The 23,811-nt window shown below is 40.8% G+C and overlaps 1 protein-coding gene across 3 annotated transcripts in view; it reads right to left on the bottom strand.

Moving 5' to 3' along the window:
- The window catches only part of ATG10 (autophagy related 10), a 277,175-nt gene extending 254,832 nt beyond the window's left edge, over positions 1-22,343 (bottom strand). For all 3 annotated transcript variants that reach the window (XM_005683389.3, XM_005683388.3, XM_005683386.2), the window contains exons 1-2: positions 22,176-22,343; positions 1,731-1,850 (exon numbers count right to left, since the gene is read on the bottom strand). In XM_005683389.3, coding sequence (XP_005683446.1) covers positions 1,731-1,838 — 108 coding nt within the window. In that variant the 5' untranslated portion in view covers positions 1,839-1,850; positions 22,176-22,343. The remainder of the gene's footprint in view (positions 1-1,730; positions 1,851-22,175) is intronic.

Raw genomic sequence — 23,811 nt, forward strand, 5'->3', positions numbered from 1 at the left:
AAATCAGGAAGAAGACAAAGAGATCTGTTATTACTATTAACAGTTTTCTACTCAATTCATAAAAATAATAGAGAGAAATATTACAAAGAAGTCAAGAAAAAACTCATTTGTAGATAGCCTCATTTTACTCAGAATACACAACAGAAATTACTGAAAATTTATGAAAATTAGGAGAATTTAGTAACATGAATGGTTATAAAAGTAACATATAAAAATTAGTAGTTCCTTTATATGTTGATAATAATCATAGAAGAAATAAGATTAGAAATTCAAATATAACAGAAAGCAAAATTATAAAATACTCAGCACCAAAAATAATAAAAGGTGCTATTAAGATCATATTATCCTAGACTGAGAGACACCTTAAGGGTTTATGAACTGTCCCATCATTAACTTAGAGAGTAGGGCTGGAATCTACCACAAGAAATTGACTCTACACTTCTGAACCCTGACATGAACCCCCTGCCAAAGCTTAGCTGACATACCACCCAAGAGGAAATCATGGCTTCTCTCCCCAGTGACAATCTGAAGCTGATCAAGACTTGCATTTCCCTGGCCTCTAGTTCTGAATCATAAGAATCAGCTCAAAACTATTCACATTTCTCAGATTTCATACATGAAATAGAGCTAATCAACAGAGACAAGATTTCACCACTTTTTCACAAATCAGATAAAACATCAAATAGAAAAAAACTTATTCTCTTAAAAAGGGATTTCAAAGACCTCTTAAAGAGCTTTAGGCAGAAAATCTTACTAAATATATGTGTGGAAATTAATGAGTATATAGACTTTTTACATTGCTATTAATATTACTAAATAGAACCAAAAGAAAGAATGTTTTGGAATTGTGTTTATATTATTAAGAAATTCCCAAAGATACAGTCCTTCAAAGCTATGGTTTTTCCAGTGGTCATGTATGGATGTGAGAGTTGGACTATAAAGAAAGCTGAGCCCAAAGAGCTGATGCTTTTGAACTGTAGTGTTGGAAAAGACTCTTGAGAGTCTCTTGGACTGCAAGGAGATCAAACCAGTCAATCCTAAAGGAAATCAGTCCTGAATATTCATTGGAAGGACTGATGCTAAAGCTGAAACTCCAATACGTTGGCCACCTGATGCAAAGAACTGACTCACTGATGCTGGGAAAGATTGAAGCGGGAGGAGAAGGAGATGACAGAGGATGAGATGGTTGGATGGCATCACTGACTCAATGGACATGAGTTTGAGTAAGCTCCAGGAGTTGGTGATGGACACGGAAGCCTGGAGTGCTGCAGTCCATGGGGTCGCAAAGAGCTGGACACAACTGAACAACTGAACTGAACTGAAAAGTCCTCCATAATTCAGAATTTGTGATTACTTGACCATGGTTTGATGTCTGGATTATCTTTTCACTCTCTGGACAAAAGTAGTTTCTAAAGAAAATATAATAGTATAAACAAATGGTTTGAAGCACCACAGAAGCATCTGTTTACATTTAGATAATTAATATGCTAAGCACTCTTATCTATTAAATTAAAGCAAGTCACCTAAGGACTTTTCTAGATAATACTTCATTAGCCTAATTATAATGAGTATATATAGCTAAAGTAATAAAACAGACATCTGTTTTAAAACATTCTTCAATTTAAGCCTTTTACTAAATCAAACTAGCTTTCATACATTACTTTCAATTACTGAGGTTTTAAGTGGGAAAAAATAAAAACTTCTATTGAAATAAAAAATAAAATTCTTACCTTTGAAGCTCTCCATTCCCAACCATCACCTATCTTCTGTGAATGTTTAATGAATTCTGCACAATAATGCTGGAATGTTTTTTCTCCAAAGAACTCATCTTCTTCCATACTAAATGAGAACTGAAATATAAAAACTAAGTATTAACATCAGCTGTGGAATGAATACTGAAAGGAATTCTGCTAATTCATGTATTTCTTTAAACAAACCAAAATTTGGCATGTACATTGGAAAATAACCCCAGAGCCATTGCAAAAAAAAAAACAAAAACAGTGTTTTGTTTCCATCTTTCTCTCCCTATCCCCATCTTTTAATCAGGAAGAAAATGTGATCAACATGAAAACTCAAAACCTAATTTTTGAGTTGTAACAAATACCTATCTATGGTTCAAAAAGTCTAGCTTGTCCATAAATTTAGTTTCAAGTGTTTATATTATTTCCCTTCTAAGTTAATGCTTCCAAACAACCTCCTCAGATTTCCTTCTCTATCTCCCACCTTCAGTTCAGTTCAGTTCAGTTGCTCAGTCGTGTCCGACTCTTTGCGATCCCGTGAATCACAGCATGCCAGGCCTCCCTGTCCATTACAAACTCCCGGAGTTCACTCAGACTCACATCTATCGAGTCGTTGATGCCATCCAGCCATCTCATCCTCTGTCGCCCCCTTCTCCTCCTGCCCCCAATCCCTCCCAGCATCAGAGTCCTTTCCAATGAGTCAACTCTTCGCATGAGGTGGCCAAAGTACTGGAGTTTCAGCTTTAGCATCATTCCTTCCAAAGAAATCCCAGGGTTGATCTCCTTCAGAATGGACTGGTTGGATCTCCTTGCAGTCCAAGGGACTCTCAAGAGTCCTCTCCAACACCACAGTTCAAAAGCAGCAATTCTTCGGCGCTCAGCCTTCTTCACAGTCCAACTCTCACATCCATACATGACCACAGGAAAAACCATAGCCTTGACTAGACGGACCTTAGTCAGCAAAGTAATGTCTCTGCTCTTGAATATACTATCTAGGTTGGTCATAACTTTTCTTCCAAGGAGTAAGCGTCTTTTAATTTCATGGCTGCAGTCACCATCTGCAGTGATTTTGGAGCCCCCCAAAATAAAGTCTGACACTGTTTCCACTGTTTCCCCATCTATTTCCCATGAAGTGATGGGACCAGATGCCATGATTTCATTTTCTGAATGCTGGGCTTCAGGCCAACTTTTTCACTCTCCTCTTTCACTTTCATCAAGAGGCTTTTTAGTTTCTCTTCACTTTCTGCCATAAGCGTGGTGTTATCTGCATATCTGAGGTTATTGATATTTCTCCTGGCAATCTTGATTCCAGCTTCTGTTTCTTCCAGTCCAGCATTTCTCATGATGTACTCTGCATATAAGTTAAATAAGCAGGGTGACAATATACAGCCTTGATGCACTCCTTTACCTATTTGGAACAAGTCTGTTGTTCCATGTCTATTTCTAACTGTTGCTTCCTGACCTGCATACAGAGGCAGGTCAGGTGGTCTGGTATTCCCATCTCTCTCAGAATTTTCCACAGTTTATTGTGATCCACACAGTCAAAGACTTTGGCATAGGCAATAAAGCAGAAATAGATGTTTTTCTGGAACTCTCTTGCTTTTTCCATGATCCAGCAGATGTTGGCAATTTGATCTCTGGTTCCTCTGCCTTTTCTAAAACCAGCTTGAACATCAGGAAGTTCACAGTTCATGTATTGCTGAAGCCTGGCTTGGAGAATTTTGAGCATTATTTTACTAGCGTGTGAGTTGAGTGCAATTGTGCGGTAGTTTGAGCATTCTTTGGCATTGCCTTTCTTTGGAATTGGAATGAAAACTGACCTTTTCCAGTCCTGTGGCCACTGCTGAGTTTTCCAGATGTGCTGGCATATTGAGTGCAGCACTTTCACAGCATCATCTTTCAGGATTTGAAACAGCTCAACTGGAATTCCATCACCTCCACTAGCTTTGTTCGTAGTGATGCTTTCTAAGGCCCACTTGACTTCACATTCCAGGATGTCTGGCTCTAGATTAGTGATAACACCATCATGATTATCTGGGTCGTGAAGATCTTTTTTGTACAGTTCTTCCATGTATTCTTGCCACCTCTTCTTAATATCTTCTGCTTTTGTTAGGTCCAGACCATTTCTATCCTTTATCGAGCCCATCTTTGCATGAAATGTTCCCTTGGTATCTCTAGTTTTCTTGAAGAGATCTCTAGTCTTTCCCATTCTGTTCTTTTCCTCTATTTCTTTGCATTGATTGCTGAAGAAGGCTTTCTTATCTCTTCTTGCTATTCTTTGGAACTCTGCATTCAGATGCTTATATCTTTCCTTTTCTCCTTTGCTTTTCACGTCTCTTCTTTTCATAGCTATTTGTAAGGCCTCCCCAGACAGCCATTTTGCTTTTTTGCATTCCTTTTCCATGGGGATGGTCCTGATACCTGTCTCCTGTACAAAGTCACGAACCTCATTCCACAGTTCATCAGGCACTCTATCTATCAGATCTAGGCCCTTAAATCTGTTTCTCACTTCCACTGTATCATCATAAGGGATTTGATTCAGGTCATAACTGAATGGTCTAGTGGTTTTCCCTACTTTCTTCAATTTGAGTCTGAATTTGGCAATAAGGAGTTCATGATCTGAGCCACAGCCAGCTCCCAGTCTTGTTTTTGCTGACTGTATAGAGCTTCTCCATCTTTGGCTGCAAAGAATGTAATCAATCTCATTTCGGTGTTGACCATCTGGGGATGTCCATGTGTAGAGTCTTCTCTTGTGTTGTTGGAAGAGGGTGTTTGCTATGACCAGTGCATTCTCTTGGCAAAACTCTATTAGTCTTTGCCCTGCTTCACTCCACATTCCAAAGCCAAATTTGCCTGTTACTCCAGGTGTTTCTTGACTTCCTACTTTTGCATTCCAGTCCCCTATAATGAAAAGGACATCTTTTTGGGGTGTTAGTTCTACAAGGTCTTGTAGGTCTTCATGAAACCATTCAACTTCAGCTTCTTCAGCATTACTGGTTGGGGCATAGACTTGGATAACTGTGACATTGAATGGTTTGCCTTGGAGACGAACAGAGATCATTCTGTCGTTTTTGAGACTGCATCCAAGTACTGTATTTTGGACTCTTTTGTTGACCATGATGGCTACTCCATTTCTTCTGAGAGATTCCTGCCCACAGTAGTAGATATAATGGTCATCTAAGTTAAATTCACCCATTCCAGTCCATTTTAGTTCGCTGATTCCTAGAATGTCGACGTTCATTCTTGCCATCTCTTGTTTGAGCTCTTGTATAAACAGCATGACAGTGATTAGTGTAGCGGGGCCATTCTTTCCACTTTATTCAAGTTCAACTCACTAACAAATGATGTTTCAAAGCCTAAAGTAACTGTTTCACAAGGTGTAAGGTTATGATCACCTAATTATCTACTTGATTGATTCAGCAAATGTGACAAATCAAGGATTATCCATATATTTGTTACATAAATCTGTCCAAAACATGAAATACTGGTTATAGAAAGAAAACTTTAGCGCATCTGAAAGGAAACTCACAGATTATATAGTTCAAGTCTCCTAATGAGAAAAGTTGGACCAAGTGAATGCCCACATTTTCTTTGTTAGTGATAAGCATCATCAGACAATTTAGCACTTGGTAACTGCTTACTATATTAGGTACTTATGCTGGACACTTCACATTCCCACTTAATCCTCACACAACCCAATGGCTGTTGCTATCCTCATTCCTCAAAAGAAAAAGGGAAAGTAATCTGTTCAAGAATGTAGTTGTTGTTTAGTCTGTCATCACATCCGACTTTTTTGCAACCCCACAGACTGTCGCCCACCAGGGTACCATGTCCACGGTATTTTCCAGGCAAAAATACTGGAGTGGGTTGCCATTTCCTTCTCCTGGGGATCTCCCAGAACCAGGGATCGAACCTGCATCTCCTGCATTGGCAGGTGGATTCTCTACCACTGAGCCACCAGGGAATCCCAAGAATATAAATGAGGAAAATTCAAAGATACAAATGAAGAAAGCTTCAAACCCCAGTTTGACTCCAGGGCTAAAGATCTATCTATACTAGCTGATTCCCAGTACGGCATTCTTTCTGATTATTCAAATTTACTATGACCTACATAAGAATTTGTTCATTCATCCAGTATATACATATCAAATTTCTACTAAGTACTAGGCACCATGCATAGACAAAGGTTAGATACACAAAAATGAAAAAATATATAATCCGTGCCCTGTAAGAACTTTTCTTGCAATGAAGGAGATAACCGGTAATAATAATTACAGTAGAAACTTTCTTAACCAAGCACCACTCAAACTGCCAGATTAAATGACACAATGTCTACACCCTCTATAAAACACTGACTACAGCATGCTTATTATGAAGCGTCTCTGTTCCTATCAGTTGAGTGTAAAGTTCACAAACCACATTCATGTATCATAAATACATACTTTAAGTGAGTGGCCAAGTGAAGTCGCTCAGTCATGTTCGACTCTTTGCGACTCCGTGAACTGTAGCCTACCAGGCAAGAATACTGGAGTGGGTTGCCTTTTCCTTCTCCAGGGGGTCTTCCCGACCCAGGGATCGAACCTGGGTCTCCCACATTGGAGGCAGACGCTTTAACCTCTGAGCCACCAGGGAAGCCTTCTTTAATGCAACACAAACCAAATCAGTAAAATGTAAGTAAAAAAAGATAACTATTATTTCTATGATGTAGACTTTATAAAGACTTGGAAAGACGATAAAGGCAAGTCTTTATATGAAAACATATACTATTGAACTACTTATAGGCAATACAACTGAAAAGACTGACTGAGGGGAAAAAAATCATACAAACCAGGATTCTGCATTCAGACTGTTGCACAAGTGGCTTATGTTCTTTCTTTTAAACCCAAACTAGAAATTTAGAGAATGCATTCCACATTCAGTATAATTAAGAATAAACAATGAATTCCAATCAAGTACCCATATTCAAAGAAAATGCCTTGGTAATACATAGGAAAACTGGCAAATGAATATATTTATATGTTTTAAGTTGAAATAAAATGTTTTAAGTACATAAGTATAATTTTTCTAATTCTAGCTTTAATCAAATTTTTGAATTAAGAGCTCACCTCTCAATTCTGATAGCACTGGAAAAAAGGACTTCAAGTTAAAGTATACAATGGAACAATGCACAGATAATGGTAGGCACAAGAAGAGTCCCTAACAAAGAGGGGAAGGTGTGGGAAAGCGTGGGGTGGGAGTGGAGTTGAATCTGTAAGGTATGTAGGAGTTTTTGCAGGGTAACTGTCAGTGAGTGAATACCAGGGATTGGAAGAGTGGTCCACGCAGGAAGGATGGTGTGAACCAAGTAAGGAAGGGTGTAAAGAACTACAAGTTTGATGCCACCAACATGATAAGGTAAATATACGAAGAGGGACTTCCCTGGTGGTCCAGTGGCTAAGACTCTGCATTCCCAATGCAAGGGGCCTGGGTTTGATTCCTGGTCAGAAAATTAGATCCTACATGTTGCAACTGAAAAAAGATCCTGCATGTCACAACTAAGACCCAGCACAACCAAATAAACAAAAATATTTTGTTTTGAAGAGATAGGCAGAGAGTAAGGGATGATAGAGATAGTCAAATCCTATGCAAGTTAGATTTATCTGCACTCACTAATGGAGCAGAAATGGATGGGAAGGGCCTCAAAGATACTGGATAGAATAGTAATGAACTTCCTGACAGGAGGCTTGTGTGCCATGCCAGAGTTTGAACCATTTCCATAGGAAACAGAGAATCAGAAGCTGGAGTTGAAAAGTCAGAACAGTATTGGTGGTTGGGCTTCCCTTGTGGCTCAGCTGGTAAAGAATTCGCCTGCAGTGTGGGAGACCTGGGTTCAATCTCTGGGTTGGGAAGATCCCCTGGAAAAGGGAAAGGCTACCCACTCCAGCACTCTGGCCTAGAGAATTCCATAGACTCTATAGTCCATGGGGTCTCAAAAAGTCAGACACAACTGAGCAACTTTCACTTTCACATTCCATGGTGTATGTATCTAAAGGGCACAGATTGAGGGCAAGGAGGAGAGTTAGAAGCTGTTACAGAGGTCTATGACAGGTCATGAGGAGCTAAACCCAGGCAATGAAAGGGAGCAGAAAGAATTGTTGTTTTAGTTGCTGAGTCATGTCTGACTCTCTTGTGACCCTATTACACCATAGCCCACCAGGTTCCTCTGTCTATGGGACTTTCTGGGCAAGATTACTGGAGTGGGTTGCCAGTCCCTGCTCCAGGGGATCTTCCCGACCTAGGGATCGAATCTGCATCTCCATATCTCCTGCACTGCAGGTGGATTCTCTACGACTGAGACACCATGGGGAAGCCCCGCAGAAAGAATACGTATCTTAAATTGTGGAGAGAGGCCAAGATGAACTTAAAAGATCTGAAATTCATTTGTTTAAAAGAGACAAATGAAACCATGAGAGTAAATATTGCAAGCTGGAATGCATATGGCAGATTCTTAATATGGCTTCTGGTGGATTATGAAATTTTACACTAAATTGTGTATGTATACTCCTACCTATATTTTGAAAAGGAAAGATTCTAGAATTTTCAACAGATTTCTTGAGGAGTCTTAACCAAAAAGTTAGCAACCTCTCTGCATAGTGAAAAGAGCAGTGGGTTGAGAAACAAACCTTCAGAGCAGCAGCACTTAAGGGACCTACAGAGGCAGAAGAATAAACACAAGAGCTAGAGAATAAGGAATGAGGCATTAGGAGATGCCAGGAAGAGCAATGCCACAGAGCCAGGGAATAAAGCTTTCAAGGGAGTAGAGAATAACTAACAAAGAACCAACACTGTCAAAAGAAAAGAGAGACCCATTAAGAAAAGGGCTGAAAACATGTATGGAGCTTCAAAATGAAGCAGTCATTGATGCTTTAGTGAGCAGTTTCAGCAATGGTAGAGAAACCAGGCTGTGATGCGCTGAGGAAAAAACTACACATGCAGAAATAAGCAAAAAATTTGTAGACTACTTGTCAAAAAATTTGACTGGAAAGTAGATACAAATGGTAACCGAAGCAGTACATAGGCTTTAGGGAGGATATTGTTTTTCCTAAGAAAGGAGATAAGAATATATGTTTAAGCTGAACAAAGGGTGTTGGAGAGAGGGAAAAGTTGAAAATACCAAATAGAGAAAGTGACTGATGAAGCAATATCCTAAAGGGGCTGGGAGGAGATATAGTCATCAGTATCGGAGGATGGATATGAGTAACACGACACTCCTTGCAATTGGAGGAAAGGCATTTGAGGATAAATATTAAGGAAGACAAAGTCTGATGATCACAAGATTTTCAGATACAGGAGTAGAGAACAGTGAGGTGTTTGAGGAAGCAAGTATAGATTAGGAATTGCTAGTGAAGAAGATGAGAGGACAGCATTTAAAGATGAGCAGACACAAGGGAAGGCCCAGCACAGGTTGGGAGCCTGAATTTGTAGTACAGCATTCTATGAGGATTGTGGTTGCCTTCAGCAGTGCTCAGCTCAGCTCCCCTTATCAGAACCAGCAGAGAGGGTTGCACCGACTACACATAAAGCTGAGGTTCGCTGGCTGAGTCAGTGAAAGGATAAGGGTAAAAGAAGGAACAGAATATGCTATTGAGAACAACAGTTCAAAGGTCCAGATTATGTAAAAAAAAAGAAAAAATGCTGAGAAGGGGCTGGGAAAATATGGCAGTATCAAGAAATATTACATATGAAAGATGGTGAAGAACAACTGCAGTGAAAGGAAGGAAATGAAAGATGGGAAGACTATGAGACTTAGAACTTGAGAAGGTCTCAGCTGTGGCCATGGAAGTTAAATATATAAAGTAGCTTGGAAATGAAGGTCACTGGAGCTCAGGAAGTTTAAAAAACTATAAGACATAATGTTTGCTGTCTTCCACACAGACACTTAAGTCACTTAGGATTATTATGAGAGCTATCAGGAACAGAGAGCTCTTTTAAAAATATGGAAGTTCAACTAAGAGATTTAGAAATGACAACGGGCAAATGGTAGAAGACAGCAGAGCACAGAGGTGGTAACACAGAGGTGGTAAGTGTAGTATACAACACCAAGACCATCAAGAATAATCACTAATAAACCAATACCTTTGTTTACGATAGCGAGAACACAGCCTTGGATTCCTTCTCAAGATGGCGCTCAAGGCAGCCACTACCAGTGATTACAGACAGCATGTGAGAAAAAAAGACTACCCTGTCGTATCTGGTAGAGCTGAATTTCATGAGCCTCAAAGTAGCAGGACTATTTCCATGATGTTGAAGAAGTAACCTAAAATTGGCTCTGCAGAAGTGGGGGTTACTAGCAATCTCAATACCCTGAGCCTTGCAGGGTGGAAGAAAAAGCAGCCTCCATTCAAAGAGGGTTTTTGGTTTTTTTGTTGTTTATAAGTCAAGTTTCCTTGAAAACAACTTGGTGGAAGCACTAACCTGCGCAGATGTTAACATCATGTAAGATACGTGAAGAAACACTATATCCGCGTGCCACTCCCACCCTGGAGATTCATAACGCACACTGTGTGAGGAAACTAATAACTCAGGGTTTCCCAACTCTTTTGACCACAAAATTCCTTTTCTTGGTAACATTTTTTAACACCTTACTCCACGAAACGTAATAAAGGAAATAATGGATGAAGGGTTTAGGTTTTTTGTTTGTTGGTTGGTTTTTTAACTGTGGATGTGTGCTGCTGAGGTCACAGTGGAAAATCTGAGAGGAACAGGGCAACAGTGGGAGAACAGGTTTGGGAAGAGAAAGCACCAAGTACAGGAATATAAGTACAGTAGAGTCGATAAGCTGAAGGGGCTTCAATGAAGGCAGTCAAATGTTTCAAGGATATAAGTGAGATCTCCAGTTTACATGCAAAATTCTGGTTAACAAGCTGTTTCAGTTCACATATAAATTGAGAAAGTGACATCTAAAAAGTCTGTAAAAGGAAGAACAGAAGCTAACTTAGCAAAAGGAGGAGGTAAAGGAAACAGAATGTGCAAAAACCCAAGAAGTTCTTGTAACTGAAAAACTCTTGTGTAACTGAATTAGAGGTAGAGAAAGCTCAGTTCAGTTCAATCGCTGTCGTGTCTGACTCTTTGCGACCCCATGAATCGCAGCACGCCAGGCCTCCCTGTCCATCACCAACTCTCAGAGTTCACTCAGACTCACATCCATCGAGTCAGTGATGCCATCCAGCCATCTCATCCTCGGTCGTCCCCTTCTCCTCCTGCCCCCAATCTCTCCCAGCATCAGAGTCTTTTCCAATGAGTCAACACTTCACATGAGGTGGCCAAAGTACTGGAGCTTCAGCTTTAGCATCATTCCTTCCAAAGAAATCCCAGGGTTGATCTCCTTCAGAATGGACTGGTTGGATCTCCTTGCACTCCAAGGGACCCTCAAGAGTCTTCTCCAACACCACAGTTCAAACGCATTAATTCTTCGGCGCTCAGCCTTCTTCACAGTCCAACTCTCACATCCATATATGACCACAGGAAAAACCATAGCCTTGACTAGACGGACCTTAGTTGGCAAAGTAATGTCTCTGCTCTTGAATATACTATCTAGGTTGGTCATAACTTTTCTTCCAAGGAGTAAGCGTCTTTTAATTTCATGGTTGCAGTCACCATCTGCAGTGATTTTGGAGCCCCCAAAAATAAAGTCTGACACTGTTTCCACTGTTTCCCATTCTGTTTCCCACGAAGTGATGGGACCAGATGCCATGATCTTCATTTTCTAAATGTTGAGCTTTAGGCCAACTTTTTCACTCTCCTCTTTCACTTTCATCAAGAGGCTTTTTAGTTTCTCTTCACTTTCTGCCATAAGGGTGGTGTCATCTGCATATCTGAGGTTATTGATATTTCTCCTGGCAATCTTGATTCCAGCTTGTGTTTCTTCCAGTCCAGCGTTTCTCATGATGTACTCTGCATAGAAGTTAAATAAGCAGGGTGACAATATACAGCCTTGACGTACTCCTTTCCTATCTGGAACCAGTCTGTTGTTCCATGTCCAGTTCTAACTGTTGCTTCCTGACCTGCATACAGATTTCTCAAGAGGCAGAGAAAGGGTACTGAGAAAACTACAGCTGATGAAGAGGGCCTTGTAGCCTGAGGGCTCAAAAGGTTTTGAAAGTGGGAGTAAACTGATCAGATAAGCATTCTGGCTTCCAAAGGAGAATACAGATCTAATCTGACTGGACAGAGATCAGTTAAAAGGTTCTTAAAATGATTCAGGGCTTTCCTGGTAGCTCAGACGGTAAAGCGTTTGCCTACAATGTGGGAGACCTGGGTTCGATCCCTGGGTCAGAAAGATCCCCTGGAGAAGGCAATGGCAACCCACTCCAGTATTCTTGCCTGGTAGGCTATAGTCTATGGGGTCACAAAGAGTCAGACACGACTAAGCGACTTCACTTTCACTTTCAAAATGATTCAGGAGAGACACAATAGTATTAAACAAAGACTTGGCAGTAGGGTGGAAGAGGGACAGATTCAAAAGACATTTTGAGAGTGTAATATACTCAGTACAACACTTGGCTGGTCTTGGTATATAAGCAATTGGTGGGAGAAAAGGTTCAAGAAACAGTCTTAGCTCTTTGCCTTAAGTGGTAGTCTCTGCCTAGGTAGCACAGTGGTAAAGAATCCGCCTGCCAATGCAGAAGACGCAGGTTCAATTCCTGGGTCAGGAAGATCCCCTGGAAGATGAAATAGCAGCCCACTCCAATATTCTTGCCTGAAAAACTCCATGGACTGAGAAGCCTGGTGGGCTGTAGTCTGTGGAGTTGTACAGAGTCAGACATAACTGAGCAACTGGGCACACACATACCTGACGGACTGAAGCAGATCCCTGGAGGAAAAGCAGATTTGGGAAGTGAGATGGGTTTAATGTAGCACCCCTGAGTTTGAGTTTGAAATGTCTGTGCAGTACCCAAGCAAAGAGATCTAGCAGGCATTTTGAGTCTGGAACTCAGGAGGAAAGAGAACTCTGAGCTAGGAATATTAATTCTCAATCAACATTTCACAGATAACAGAACACATCTGATCACTTAGGAAGAGGATACAGAATGAGAATAGGAAGACTAAAACAAAGCAGTTACAGAAATAATTTTTCCAACTGTATGATGACCATGATATATACTAAGAAATACTAAATCAAAGAAAAATTGAACTTAATTCATAAAGAATACTAAAACATTTTAGAACATTTTATAAATTCCAAACAAACTCTTACTTAATAACAAAATTGAACTAAATGAAAACACTCCATTCCCTAAGGCCTCCAGTTACTTGAGGTTTACTGAACTATTCAAAATGTTAGTCAAAACATAAAATTTCACTCAATAGCCATAGTTTATCTAATTAACAGCACTGTGCCACTAGCAAGATGACTGAACATCAAAGCACTAATTAATTTTTGGTTGAATACTTTTAAAAATTATCTAAGGACTAGGCTTTGCTCAAGGATGTTACATATAATAAAAAAAAAACACTTATGGCTGGATTATAAAATTAGGAACTATATTATATTAAAATGATATCCATCTCAATTCAAATCATCATAATATGGTATAATGAAATATCACTGAGTAATTATTACCTCTTTGCTCAAGTAAGGCTATTTCAACTCATTAAAAATGAAAATAAAATACAATCAACATTTTTAGATGTACTTTTCAAATTGTAACATTCTGGCCGTTTACTAGGTTCACAGTCTAGTAGGGACAAAAATTAGAATCGTAGAACTATAAGAAGGTTGGAATTACAGTCAAAAATAGAAATAACCAAAACTGCAACTTATTAAGCAGTAATGGCAAGAATAATCCTTATTTTGCACATGGAAAACCTGAGACTTGCGAACTGCCTATGTTTCCAGACTTAAGCTGTCTTCAGACCAGAGGTAAAAACAGAATTCAGATGAACTATCAGTAAAAGACAAATTCCAATTCTCATCTATCCTAAACAATGAAACTCTCATCTCTTACTACAAGGAAAAGTTAGAAATAAGTCAAAACTCTTCTGTGTCAAATGTTAGTACATCTATTTTGCTTGAGTTTCACTCTTGCTGAATAGCTGGTTGTTTTGAACTCAAACAATCAAAACCTTATTTTAAGTGCTCAAATAGAGGCTAAAGATTGGAAAGGTAGAATAATTTTTTTCCTCACCAAGTGAAAGCAGTCTTTCTAAACTATGTGTTAGCCCTAAACTAGACAGTGTGAAAAAACTTATTCTGCTGCTATTCAGTTCAGTTCAGTTCAGTTGCTCAGTTGTGTGCAACTCTTTGCAACCCAATGGACTGTAGCACACCAGGCCTCCCTGTCCATCACCAACTCCCAGAGCTTACTCAAACTCATGTCCATCGAGTCGGTGATGCCATCCAACCACCTCATCCTCTGTCGGCCCCTTCTCCTCCTGCCTTCAATCTTTCCCAGCATCAGGGTCTTTTCCGATGACTCATCCAAAGAGCTGCTATTAAATATTATCTTTTCAGAAAAGTAACCCCAATGAATTCTAACACTGTGTATATAATCATTGTTCAAATAATTCTTTTTAGTTTTAAAAACAATTCTTTTCACTTCTCTCCACATGGGGCTCTCCACATATTTTAATGAGATTTTTTAATCTAATGTGTGGGTAACTGATTCTCTGTTTTAGGGATTTTTAGTTTTGGTTTTTGGGTCAGAGATATTTCTTTTAATGAATCTATAAATCAGTGTATATCAGAGTCATAATAAGACTAAAACATTTTAAGAAATATAAATTTCCCCAGAACTTCAGATCATTTACAAAAATGTGATTATCACAGAACATAATATGCATACTTTGAAACATTAAAGATCATTTGTAACTAATAAAAGTAGGCAACTTCCTCTGTCCTTGTCCCTCCCTGCAGCAATTCAACATTTTAACTGGAGATTTAGACTCTTTCCTTAAAAATGCTTTCAATTAGGGAAGTGAACTCAACCTATTATCTTTATATGAATTTGGCTGGAATTAATTTAAATTAGTTAATCATTTACCTAGCAGGGTCCCTGGGTAGTGGCCCTCAAATTTTTGAGAGTAAAGAAGCAACCAGGGTATAAATTTAAATGTAGAATCCTAGGCCCAGACAAGAAACATCACCCAATTCTGAAGGCCCCAAAACAAGCATTTGTAATTAGCACTAGGGATACTTTTGAGGGTTCATGCTAGAACACCAAGACAAAAGACAGATTGTTTTAATAGGGATATTAATGGCCCTGGATTTCAAGGCATGTGGCAACCTGGGTGAGGCACAGCAGGCATGATCCCAGTAATCCAATAAATGGCACTGTGTTGTGCGCTTAGTCGCTCAGTTGTGTCCAACTCTTTGTGACCCCATTGACTGCAGCCCGCCAGGCTCCTCTGTCTATGGGGATTCTCAAGGCAAGAACACTGGAGTGGGTTGCCATGCCCTCCTCCAGGGGATCTTCCCAATACAGGGATCGAACCCAGGTCTCCTGCACTGCAGGTGGATTCTTTACCATCTGAGCCACTGAGAGGCCCAATAAAATGCACAGGAAGCAGAAAGAGAGAGGAAGCTAGTTCAGGCTTGACAGCAGTTGACCAGCAAACTCAGCACTGCCTCTTTCCCTTCCCACAGAAACATACATCCCAAATCAAAGTTTAAATGGGATAATGCACTGTACCTAAACTGGAATTGAGGGACATGGGATAGCTTTATTGGTAGCTGATGCTTGCTATGGCCTCTGCATCAAAAGGTCCAATTAGGAAGAGACTAAGAAGGCATCTGGCGTTAGTTGCTCAGTCGTGTCCGACTCTTTGCGACCCCATGGACTGTAGCCCAACAGTCTCCTCTGTCCAGGGGATTGTCCAGGCAAGAATACTGGAGTGGATTGCCATTCCCTTCTTCTCCAGAGGATCTTTCCAACCCAGGGATCAAACCCTGGTCTACTGCATTGCAGGCAAACTCTTTACCATTTGAGCTACAGGGAGGACCTCAAAAAGGCATCTAGTTCTTCTCAATTCTATATTTCCTTCAGAAAAAAAAAAAAAAGAGCCTGCAGTGCCCCCACAGCATGGAGCTGAGGACAGAATTCATGAGACTGCTTTCTTTCCTCAAGCCTCCCTCATATTCCAAGCACCTAAGGAGCATTTCCTTCAGAGAAACTTTATGTAGTGGTATGAGGGAGCTGGACTGTATCAGAGAATCAACTGTTAAGTTTTCAGGAGTTGGGGAGCTAATTGATATCAAGTTGACAGCTTGAAATTAACCACAATGGGAATATTTACACCACAGAAACTGACAAATGCCACAACTGGCTTCCAATACCCATTGGTAATTCTCTTTCAAGACCATTATCTCTCAATGATACAATGTCCATGACCAGAAATGGAAGGTGAAGCCTGTAGAGAACTGTGTAGTTATGTAAAGTTAGCAACAGGTGGTTATGGGAACAGAAGGAATCCTCAGAAAAACAGTGTCACACCACTTACTCTTTCCCCTCCCAAAACACTCAAAAACAATACATCATTTCAAATTACACCAAAATATTCCCCTCATTAGAGACACAGGCCTGAAAGATTAAATAATAGGAAAGGCCTCTCCTGAGTACAGAGAGACCTATCCTTCATAAATTGGGTTGTATCTATCAACATGCTCTCCAACCTAATACTGAAAAGAAGGGTCCTCCAGCATCTAAGTGTAGTGAAGGGATGCAAGAAGCTTACTCAGTCTGACAAGAATGAGCAACACCATCCCTACAGAAGTCCCTCTTCTGTCAAACTAAGAAAACCAAAAACCTTACTAACAGCACAGGGCTACGCTGAAGCTTGCGCACCATAAGAAAAAGGAGCACTGCCATAAAGAAGAAGGCTTGTTCCTATCATGGGCTCACATTAGGAAACAGAAGGAAAAACTCAGAAATTATCCCTTTACTTTCCCAGTTGAAAAAGTGAGTGGGTGAAATCACTCAGTCGTGTCTGACACTGTGGCCCATGGAATGTAGCCTACCAGACTTCTCCATCCATGAGATTCTCCAGTCAAGAGTACCAGAGTGGGTTGCCAGCTCCTTCTCCAATTGAAAAAGGAAAAGGGCAAAAAAAAAAGTCTTTGAAAAGCAGGAAATGAGAGGGAAAACAACAGCTAAGATTAAAAAGGAAACTGAAGAAGAATAAACTGGGAGGGAATTCAAACATATAATAAGAGACAAGTTCAATACAAAAGGCAAAAAACAGAAGTACAGAAGCTGGAGGGAAAAAAATCTCATTAACATTTTAACATATACACATGAGATGATTTCTAAACACAGAAGAAAAAGGACCAAGAAGAAAACAATGCATATTGATTGCTAGGAAGGACAAAGAACATAGATCCAACCTACAAATAACTGGCATTTCTGAACTGAAATCATAAGCAAACATACAACTGAAAATTTTTCCCAAGCTGAGTAAAAGAAAGATTAAAAAGATTTACTCCCATAAATGAGTGGATTCACTATGTTTGAGAAAAATGCTGGAAAGAAACCTATGCCTAGAGGTAGTTTATGGAATTTATTTAAAGAACAAAAAGGAAAACAAAAATGCAGACAGAAAAAAAAAAAAAACCAGTGTGCCTCCAAAAGAACAAAAATCAGTGTAGTGACGTAGCGACAGCCATCTCTTCCACCAGAGATGACAGAGCAATGTTTAAACAGCTGAGGACTTGTAACTTATAACTTCACATCTTATAGGAGAAGGAAATGGCAACCCACTCCAGTACTCCTGCCTGGAAAATTCCATGGATGGGGGAGCCTGGTGGGCTACAGTCCATGGGGTCACAAAGAGTTGGACACAACTGAGCGACTTCACTTTCTTTCTACAGTTCCTTTTAGAGAAGGAAATGGCAACCCACTCCAGTGTTCTTGCTTGGAGAATCCCATGGACAGAGGAGCCTGGTGGGGCTACAGTCCATGGGGTTGCAAAGAGTCAGACACGACTAAGTAACTAACACACACACACACACACACATAACCTTATAACAGAGTTAAGCATGCTGTATATTCTAAGTAAAAATACTAAAAAAAATTCAAACTTTGAAATGAATTTACATATCTATCTCTTAATAGCACATTTCTTCAACTAAACTTTTAAGCCTATATATAAATTGGATCTTTTCCCATTCAAACAATAGATTTGGTATGACATCTAACCTTTCTGATACTAGTGTCATTACTTTTATAAGATTATCATGTTTTTACATAAAACAAGACTGCTCTGCATACATGTGAGAGAAATTATTCCTCCAATGAAGATCTGAACTGATACACCAGCTCAAATTCTTTTGCTGCCTTTGAATAGTGGGACTTGTAGCACTAACTCATCAACACATATCCTAATTAGACCAGAACCAGGAACTAAAAGCTTATGACCTTGGCCAAAGATATGCAAAAAGATCAACACTGTTTCAGAGGTTCCAGACTCAGCACTGGTCTAGAGTCTGAATTCAAGACAGAGCAATGCGTTTTTAAAATATATTACCAAGTGTCATTACTTTTTCAAAAAAAACAAAAAACAGTTGGACATTTCATCTTGCAAAGTCTTAATTAAAGACTAAATTAACATGCCTTCTTATTTCTACAAGATTTTCATTCATTCACTCAGCACCTACAATATCCTAGCACTTGCTATGTGTGTAGGTCCTCAGAGGAAAAAGTATCAAAATTTTTCTGGGAAAATCAGAGAAGACTCCAGAAAAAGGGAATCTGGAAAACTTGGAACTGAATTTTGAACTTGAATAAGAGCCTACCAAGTGGAAACAAAAGTATGTCAAAAGATGGAATAGCTCCAGCAAGACAGGACTGAAAAGAATGTGCTTTTAAGTTAAAAAAAAAAAATGGCAGTAGATGAAGCATAGGTTGCATAAAGTAAGACAAATAAGGTCCAATGGCTCCCAACATCAGAAAGAACCACTCTTGAAGGGGTTGTTTGGAAATGAGTAGGATCATACTGTACTGTAACAAAGAGGTGGGGTAGGGCATGCAGCAATGCAGTCTGCTATTGCCATTTAGTGCTCAAAGACCAAGTATAATAAGCATTCTGCAATGTACGGAACAGTTCCATAAAAATGGTGGTTAAGCCAACAAAGGTCCATCTAGTCAAAGCTATGGTTTTTTCAGTAGTCATGTATGGATGTAAGAGTTGGACCATAAAGCTGAACACCGAAGAATTGATGCTTTTGAACTGTGGTGTTGGAGAAGACTCTTTGAGAGTCCCTTGGACTGCAAAGGAGATCAAACCAGTTCATCCTAAAGGAAATCAGTCCTGAATATTCATTGGAAGAACTGAAGCTGAAGCTGAAACTCCAATACTTTGGCCACTTGATGTGAAAAACGGACTCATTGGAAGAGACCCTGATGCTAGGAAAGACCGAAGACAGGAGGAGAAGGGGATGACAGAGGATGAGATGGTTGGATGGTATCACTGACTCAATGGACATGAGTTTGGGTAAGCTCCAGGAGTTGGTGATGGACAGAGGAGCATGGCATGCTGCAGTCCATGGAGCTGCAAAGGATCGGACATGACTGAGCGACTGAACTGAACTGAGACCTCTTTGAGAAAAAATGAAAAGCAGGTTAGGCTTAACAAAGTCTGATGAACTTAACCCTAGGGCTTCTTTGTATGTTTTTGAATGTGTATCTGTTATCACAATATACATTTCACTCACTAAATACATCCAAGGAAGCTGTGTTTTTCCTCAGCAAGTGATATGTTTCCTTCTTTTCAATGACCATCATGAAGCTCAGAACTTAGTCTATATCCCACCACTATATATTTGAGTATAATACACTCCATCTGGAGGAAGAAATGGCAACCCCTGCTGGTATTCTTGCCGGTAGAATTCTATGGACAGAGGAGCCTAGAGTGCTACAGTCCATGGTACAAAGAGTTAGACACAACTGAGCACGCACACACCCAGTATACCCCAACCTCATCTTTGTATTCACATGTCATTTTTCCACAACTCTCATTTATCTTTGTTTTGTATGTTTTTACAGTTTGTTGTTGTTATTTCGTCACTCAGTTGTGTCTGACTCTTTGCAATCCCACAGACTGTAGCCCACCAGGCTCCTCTGTCCATGGAATTTCCCATGCAAGCATAATGGAGTGGGCTGCCATTTCCTTCAGGGGATCTTCCTGACCCAGGGATCACACTCAAGTCTCCTCCGCTGTAGGCAGATTCTTTACCATTGAGCCACCCAATTTGTTACATCCTCATAGCAACCCTATGAGGTAGTTACTACAATTTTCTTCATTTTATAGATGAAGAAATTGGGATAGAGAAGTTAAGTAATTTGTCCAAGGTACCAGCTGTTAAATGTGGCAATTTGACCTAAGGCAGTCAGTGTGGAATCAGAGCTTCTGCTCTAGAGTTATTATGTTTCAGGTAATCCTTGAATTATAAAAGGATACTGAAAGGCAGAGCTACTACAAAAAATGAAGATGATGAGGGGTTGGGGGGCAGGCAGTGAATCTAGGAACAGGCTGAAATGAGGCAGAGTAGACAGGCAAAGAGCCTAAGTAGAGAATGTAGATTAAGGAATACTGGAATACTGGGATGTTTGTATGTGTATGTGGAGGGTGGGTGGTGCAGTTTCTAAATCTACTTAAAACTCTATAGAGAGATTCTATTTGAAACAGTAAACAAAAGGAAACTATAAATTCTTGAACTCAAAAGAGATGATTAGTTTCTTTCCAAAAGCTATTATACAACAGTGATATGAACTAACCCTAACTTTGAAGCTAAATTCATATTAGTAAATATTCTTTCTGGGTCCTGTAAACCTACACAATCAAGCACTTTAAGGCCTCCGGTGCCAGTTACATTAGATGACCCATGGGTTCTGCATAATTTTCAGCAGCCTCTCCCGTAATTTGGATGTTTTTAGGTAGGATTTAGTTTCCATCCCCTATTTTCCAATTGTTTTATACCCAGAAATACGGCCCCTGAAGACACTTGTTAATCACCAAACAAATCTCTAGGACATTTTGTTGTTATTAGGGTTCCCTGATAATGTTTATGTCTCAAACACTCCCTCTAGGGTCCCTAACACATCTCTAAAGCTGACTCATTGTAAAAGACCCTGATGCTGGGAAAGATTGAGGGCAGGAGGAGAAGGGGACGACAGAAGATGAGATGGTTGGATGGCCTCACCGACTCAATGTAGGTGGGTTTGTATAGACTCCGGGAGTTGGTGATGGACAGGGAGGCCTGGCGTGCTGCAGTTATGGGGTCGCAGAGTCCGACACGACTGAGCGACTGAACTAACTGTACACATCTCTAGGCTTCAAAGATATCAATTATTAAATCAAGCCCAGTCTTAAAGAAATTACTTATATAAACTTTAACCTACTTGTTTTTCCTAAGCGGTTGCTTATCATTCTCAGAAACTTAACAGCTCATTTTGTAAATGTCCTATTTTGTCCATATTTGACCCTTCAGAAGCAAGGATAGGTGGAGTACTACTCAGGGCCTATGCTTTCCAATTCTTTAAAGTATGCTTTTACTACTAAAGAGTGAGGCCATTGTCAAAGTGTAATATTTGAAACGTTATAAACACGATTCATACAAAGTGAGCCCGTGGCAAAAACTTAGTGAATTCATAATGAAGTAACAAGCTGAATGGTAAAAATTATTTTTTAAAATCTTGGAAATAGGGCAATAAAACTATAACCTTCAGCGTAATATTTTTTTCTCCCAGTCAGAAGTAATTTGCATCTCCATTAGGAAAAAAACCAAAGTAACTGCAAAGCTTGGACCCTAATCAATACTATGTCAAGCAAAAGTATAGTTCCCTAGATAACTGAGTCTCTAACAGGTGGGCCTATTAGACAAGGCTCTACTTTGAATAGACAGTGTAGCAATCCTTTTGCCTTTTGGAGGATGTTTATCATAAAAGGTTGGCTCTATAAATCAGGTAACTAACATTCCTTTATCCCGCCCATCTCCCAGTCATCATTTTAGATACTATGAGTAGACAGGTTACTTGGAAGAAAAATTCCTGCTACTTAAAGAATAATAATTCCTTCAGGTTAAATAATACTTGACTAATGGAATACCAGTACATTAATATCCTTTGTTTCAAGATTAGGAGGCAAAGACATTCTAAATGGGGACTGGCTTTAAACCCGGGGTAAAAACTACCTAAGTAGAGGGTAAGGTCACGATGGTGGCCCAGGAGTGGGGTCCAGACCCGGGGGCAGCTCGTCCCCACGCCGCGGTTCCAGCGTGACCCGGCCTGCATTTCACTGGCGGGAGCCCCGCGTCCCCGCCCTTTTGTTCAGGGCTGGGCTGTTTCCCGCGCACCCCCGCCCTCCCTCGCCCTCCCTTCCCCGCTATCTCTGGAGTTGTGTGACGCCCGGGCGAGCAAGAGAGCGGGGAAGAGACTGCCGGCAAAAAGCTGTGGGAATACTCACCCCGCTCCGCTCGGCCCCAGACCCGGCCGCCCAGCCCAGCGGGGGCGGGGCGACGGAGTTGGGGGAGGGGAGCTGGGGTGAGGGCCCCACCGCCCAGCCAGCGATCGCAAGGACCAGAGCATTGGGCCCCCGGGGGCAAACGGGGCTGCGGCAGAGGAGCAGAGCCAACCAGCAGAGACGCCCGCCACTGAAAGAGCCCCAGCCCGCCCTCAGAGCCGTCGCCTGAGGCGACTCAGAGGGAGCATGCGCACTGCATCTCCCGCACACCCTGGGACCTGGCTTGCGCCGGCGGCTGACGTCGTGGGCCGCGTGCGTCTGGACCGGGCCGGGGGGCGTGACCTCCCTGGGGTTTCCAACGGCCGCCGCCGAGGCTCCGCCCCGCACCTGATTGGCCTCGAGAACCCAAGGAGGCGGTGGGTTATCTCAGCGCGGCACAAAGGAGGCGCATTGAGAAAGGGGAGGGGTTGTCAGCGACTTCGAGAGTCTCTGCATACTCTCCTCCAACAAACAACCAGATATCTAGGAAATAAAAGGATGCCCAGTGGAGAAAGGTAGGGCAAGAACGGAGCTGAACCATTCAGTGCGCTCAAAGTGTTCTCAGAGGTTGGAGAAGCGTGCTGGCTCTCAAAACACACACTGTCAAACTACTGTGAGCACAATTAAGCACTAGCACGGCCACCTTTAAAACTTGCGGACCGATATAGAAGTTAGGGACTGGAGAATTGACCATAGTACCGTCTGGCACAAAGCTCAAGGGAGAAAAAAACTAGCTGCAGAATTAAATTGGGGCCCGGGGTGGTGGAATAAAAAAAAATAGAGAAAATGCAGGGAGTAACAGGGGTGATCCAACTGAAATACTGAAAATGCAACGGCAGACATCTGAGGGAAAACTAGCATCTGCTCATTTTAACACGACAGAATTAAATTTGTGTCAAAAGAAATGAGTAAATACAGGCAAAGAAGTGAAAGGAAAACCTGCCTTCAAACATACAGAGCATGGTGTTGATCTTGTACCACAGTTATGTAAGATGTCACCACTGGAGAAAGTTAGGTGTTGAATGCTCAGAACTCTATGTACCATTGTTACAATTTCCTGTGAGTTTACAATTATTTCAAAGTACTCTGTGTGTGTGTGTGTGTGTGTGTGTGTGTGTGTGTGTGTGTGTGTGTGTGTATCGCTCAGTCGTGTCGACTCCGTGCCATGGACTATAGCGCGTCAGGCCCCTCTGTCCATGGAATTCTCCAGGCAAGAATACTGGCATGGGTAGCCGGTCCCTTCTCCATGGGATTTTTGTGACCCAGGGACTAAGCCAGGTCTCTCACATTGCAGGCAGCTTCTTTATCATCTGAGCCAAAAAGGGACAACCCTGATCAGTGGTAATCAGAGGAAGGGAATGACTAAAAAGGGGCTTGAGGAAATTTTGAGGGGTAATAGAACTTTACCTTCATTTGCCAAAACTCTTAAAATTGAGATTTTACTGCGTGTAAAATAGCTTAAAACTCAATTTTAAAGAAGATACCAGTAGTAAAGATGAGTGTCCTAACATGTTTGAACAACTGTAGATATAAATTAATTGGATAACTGCCAATTAAAATTATCCACTTACTTTTTTTAAAAGCATGGGGCAGTGAGAAT

The sequence above is a fragment of the Capra hircus genome, chromosome 7 (assembly GCF_001704415.2).
Source record: "Capra hircus breed San Clemente chromosome 7, ASM170441v1, whole genome shotgun sequence".
NCBI classification, from domain to species: Eukaryota; Metazoa; Chordata; class Mammalia; order Artiodactyla; family Bovidae; genus Capra; species Capra hircus.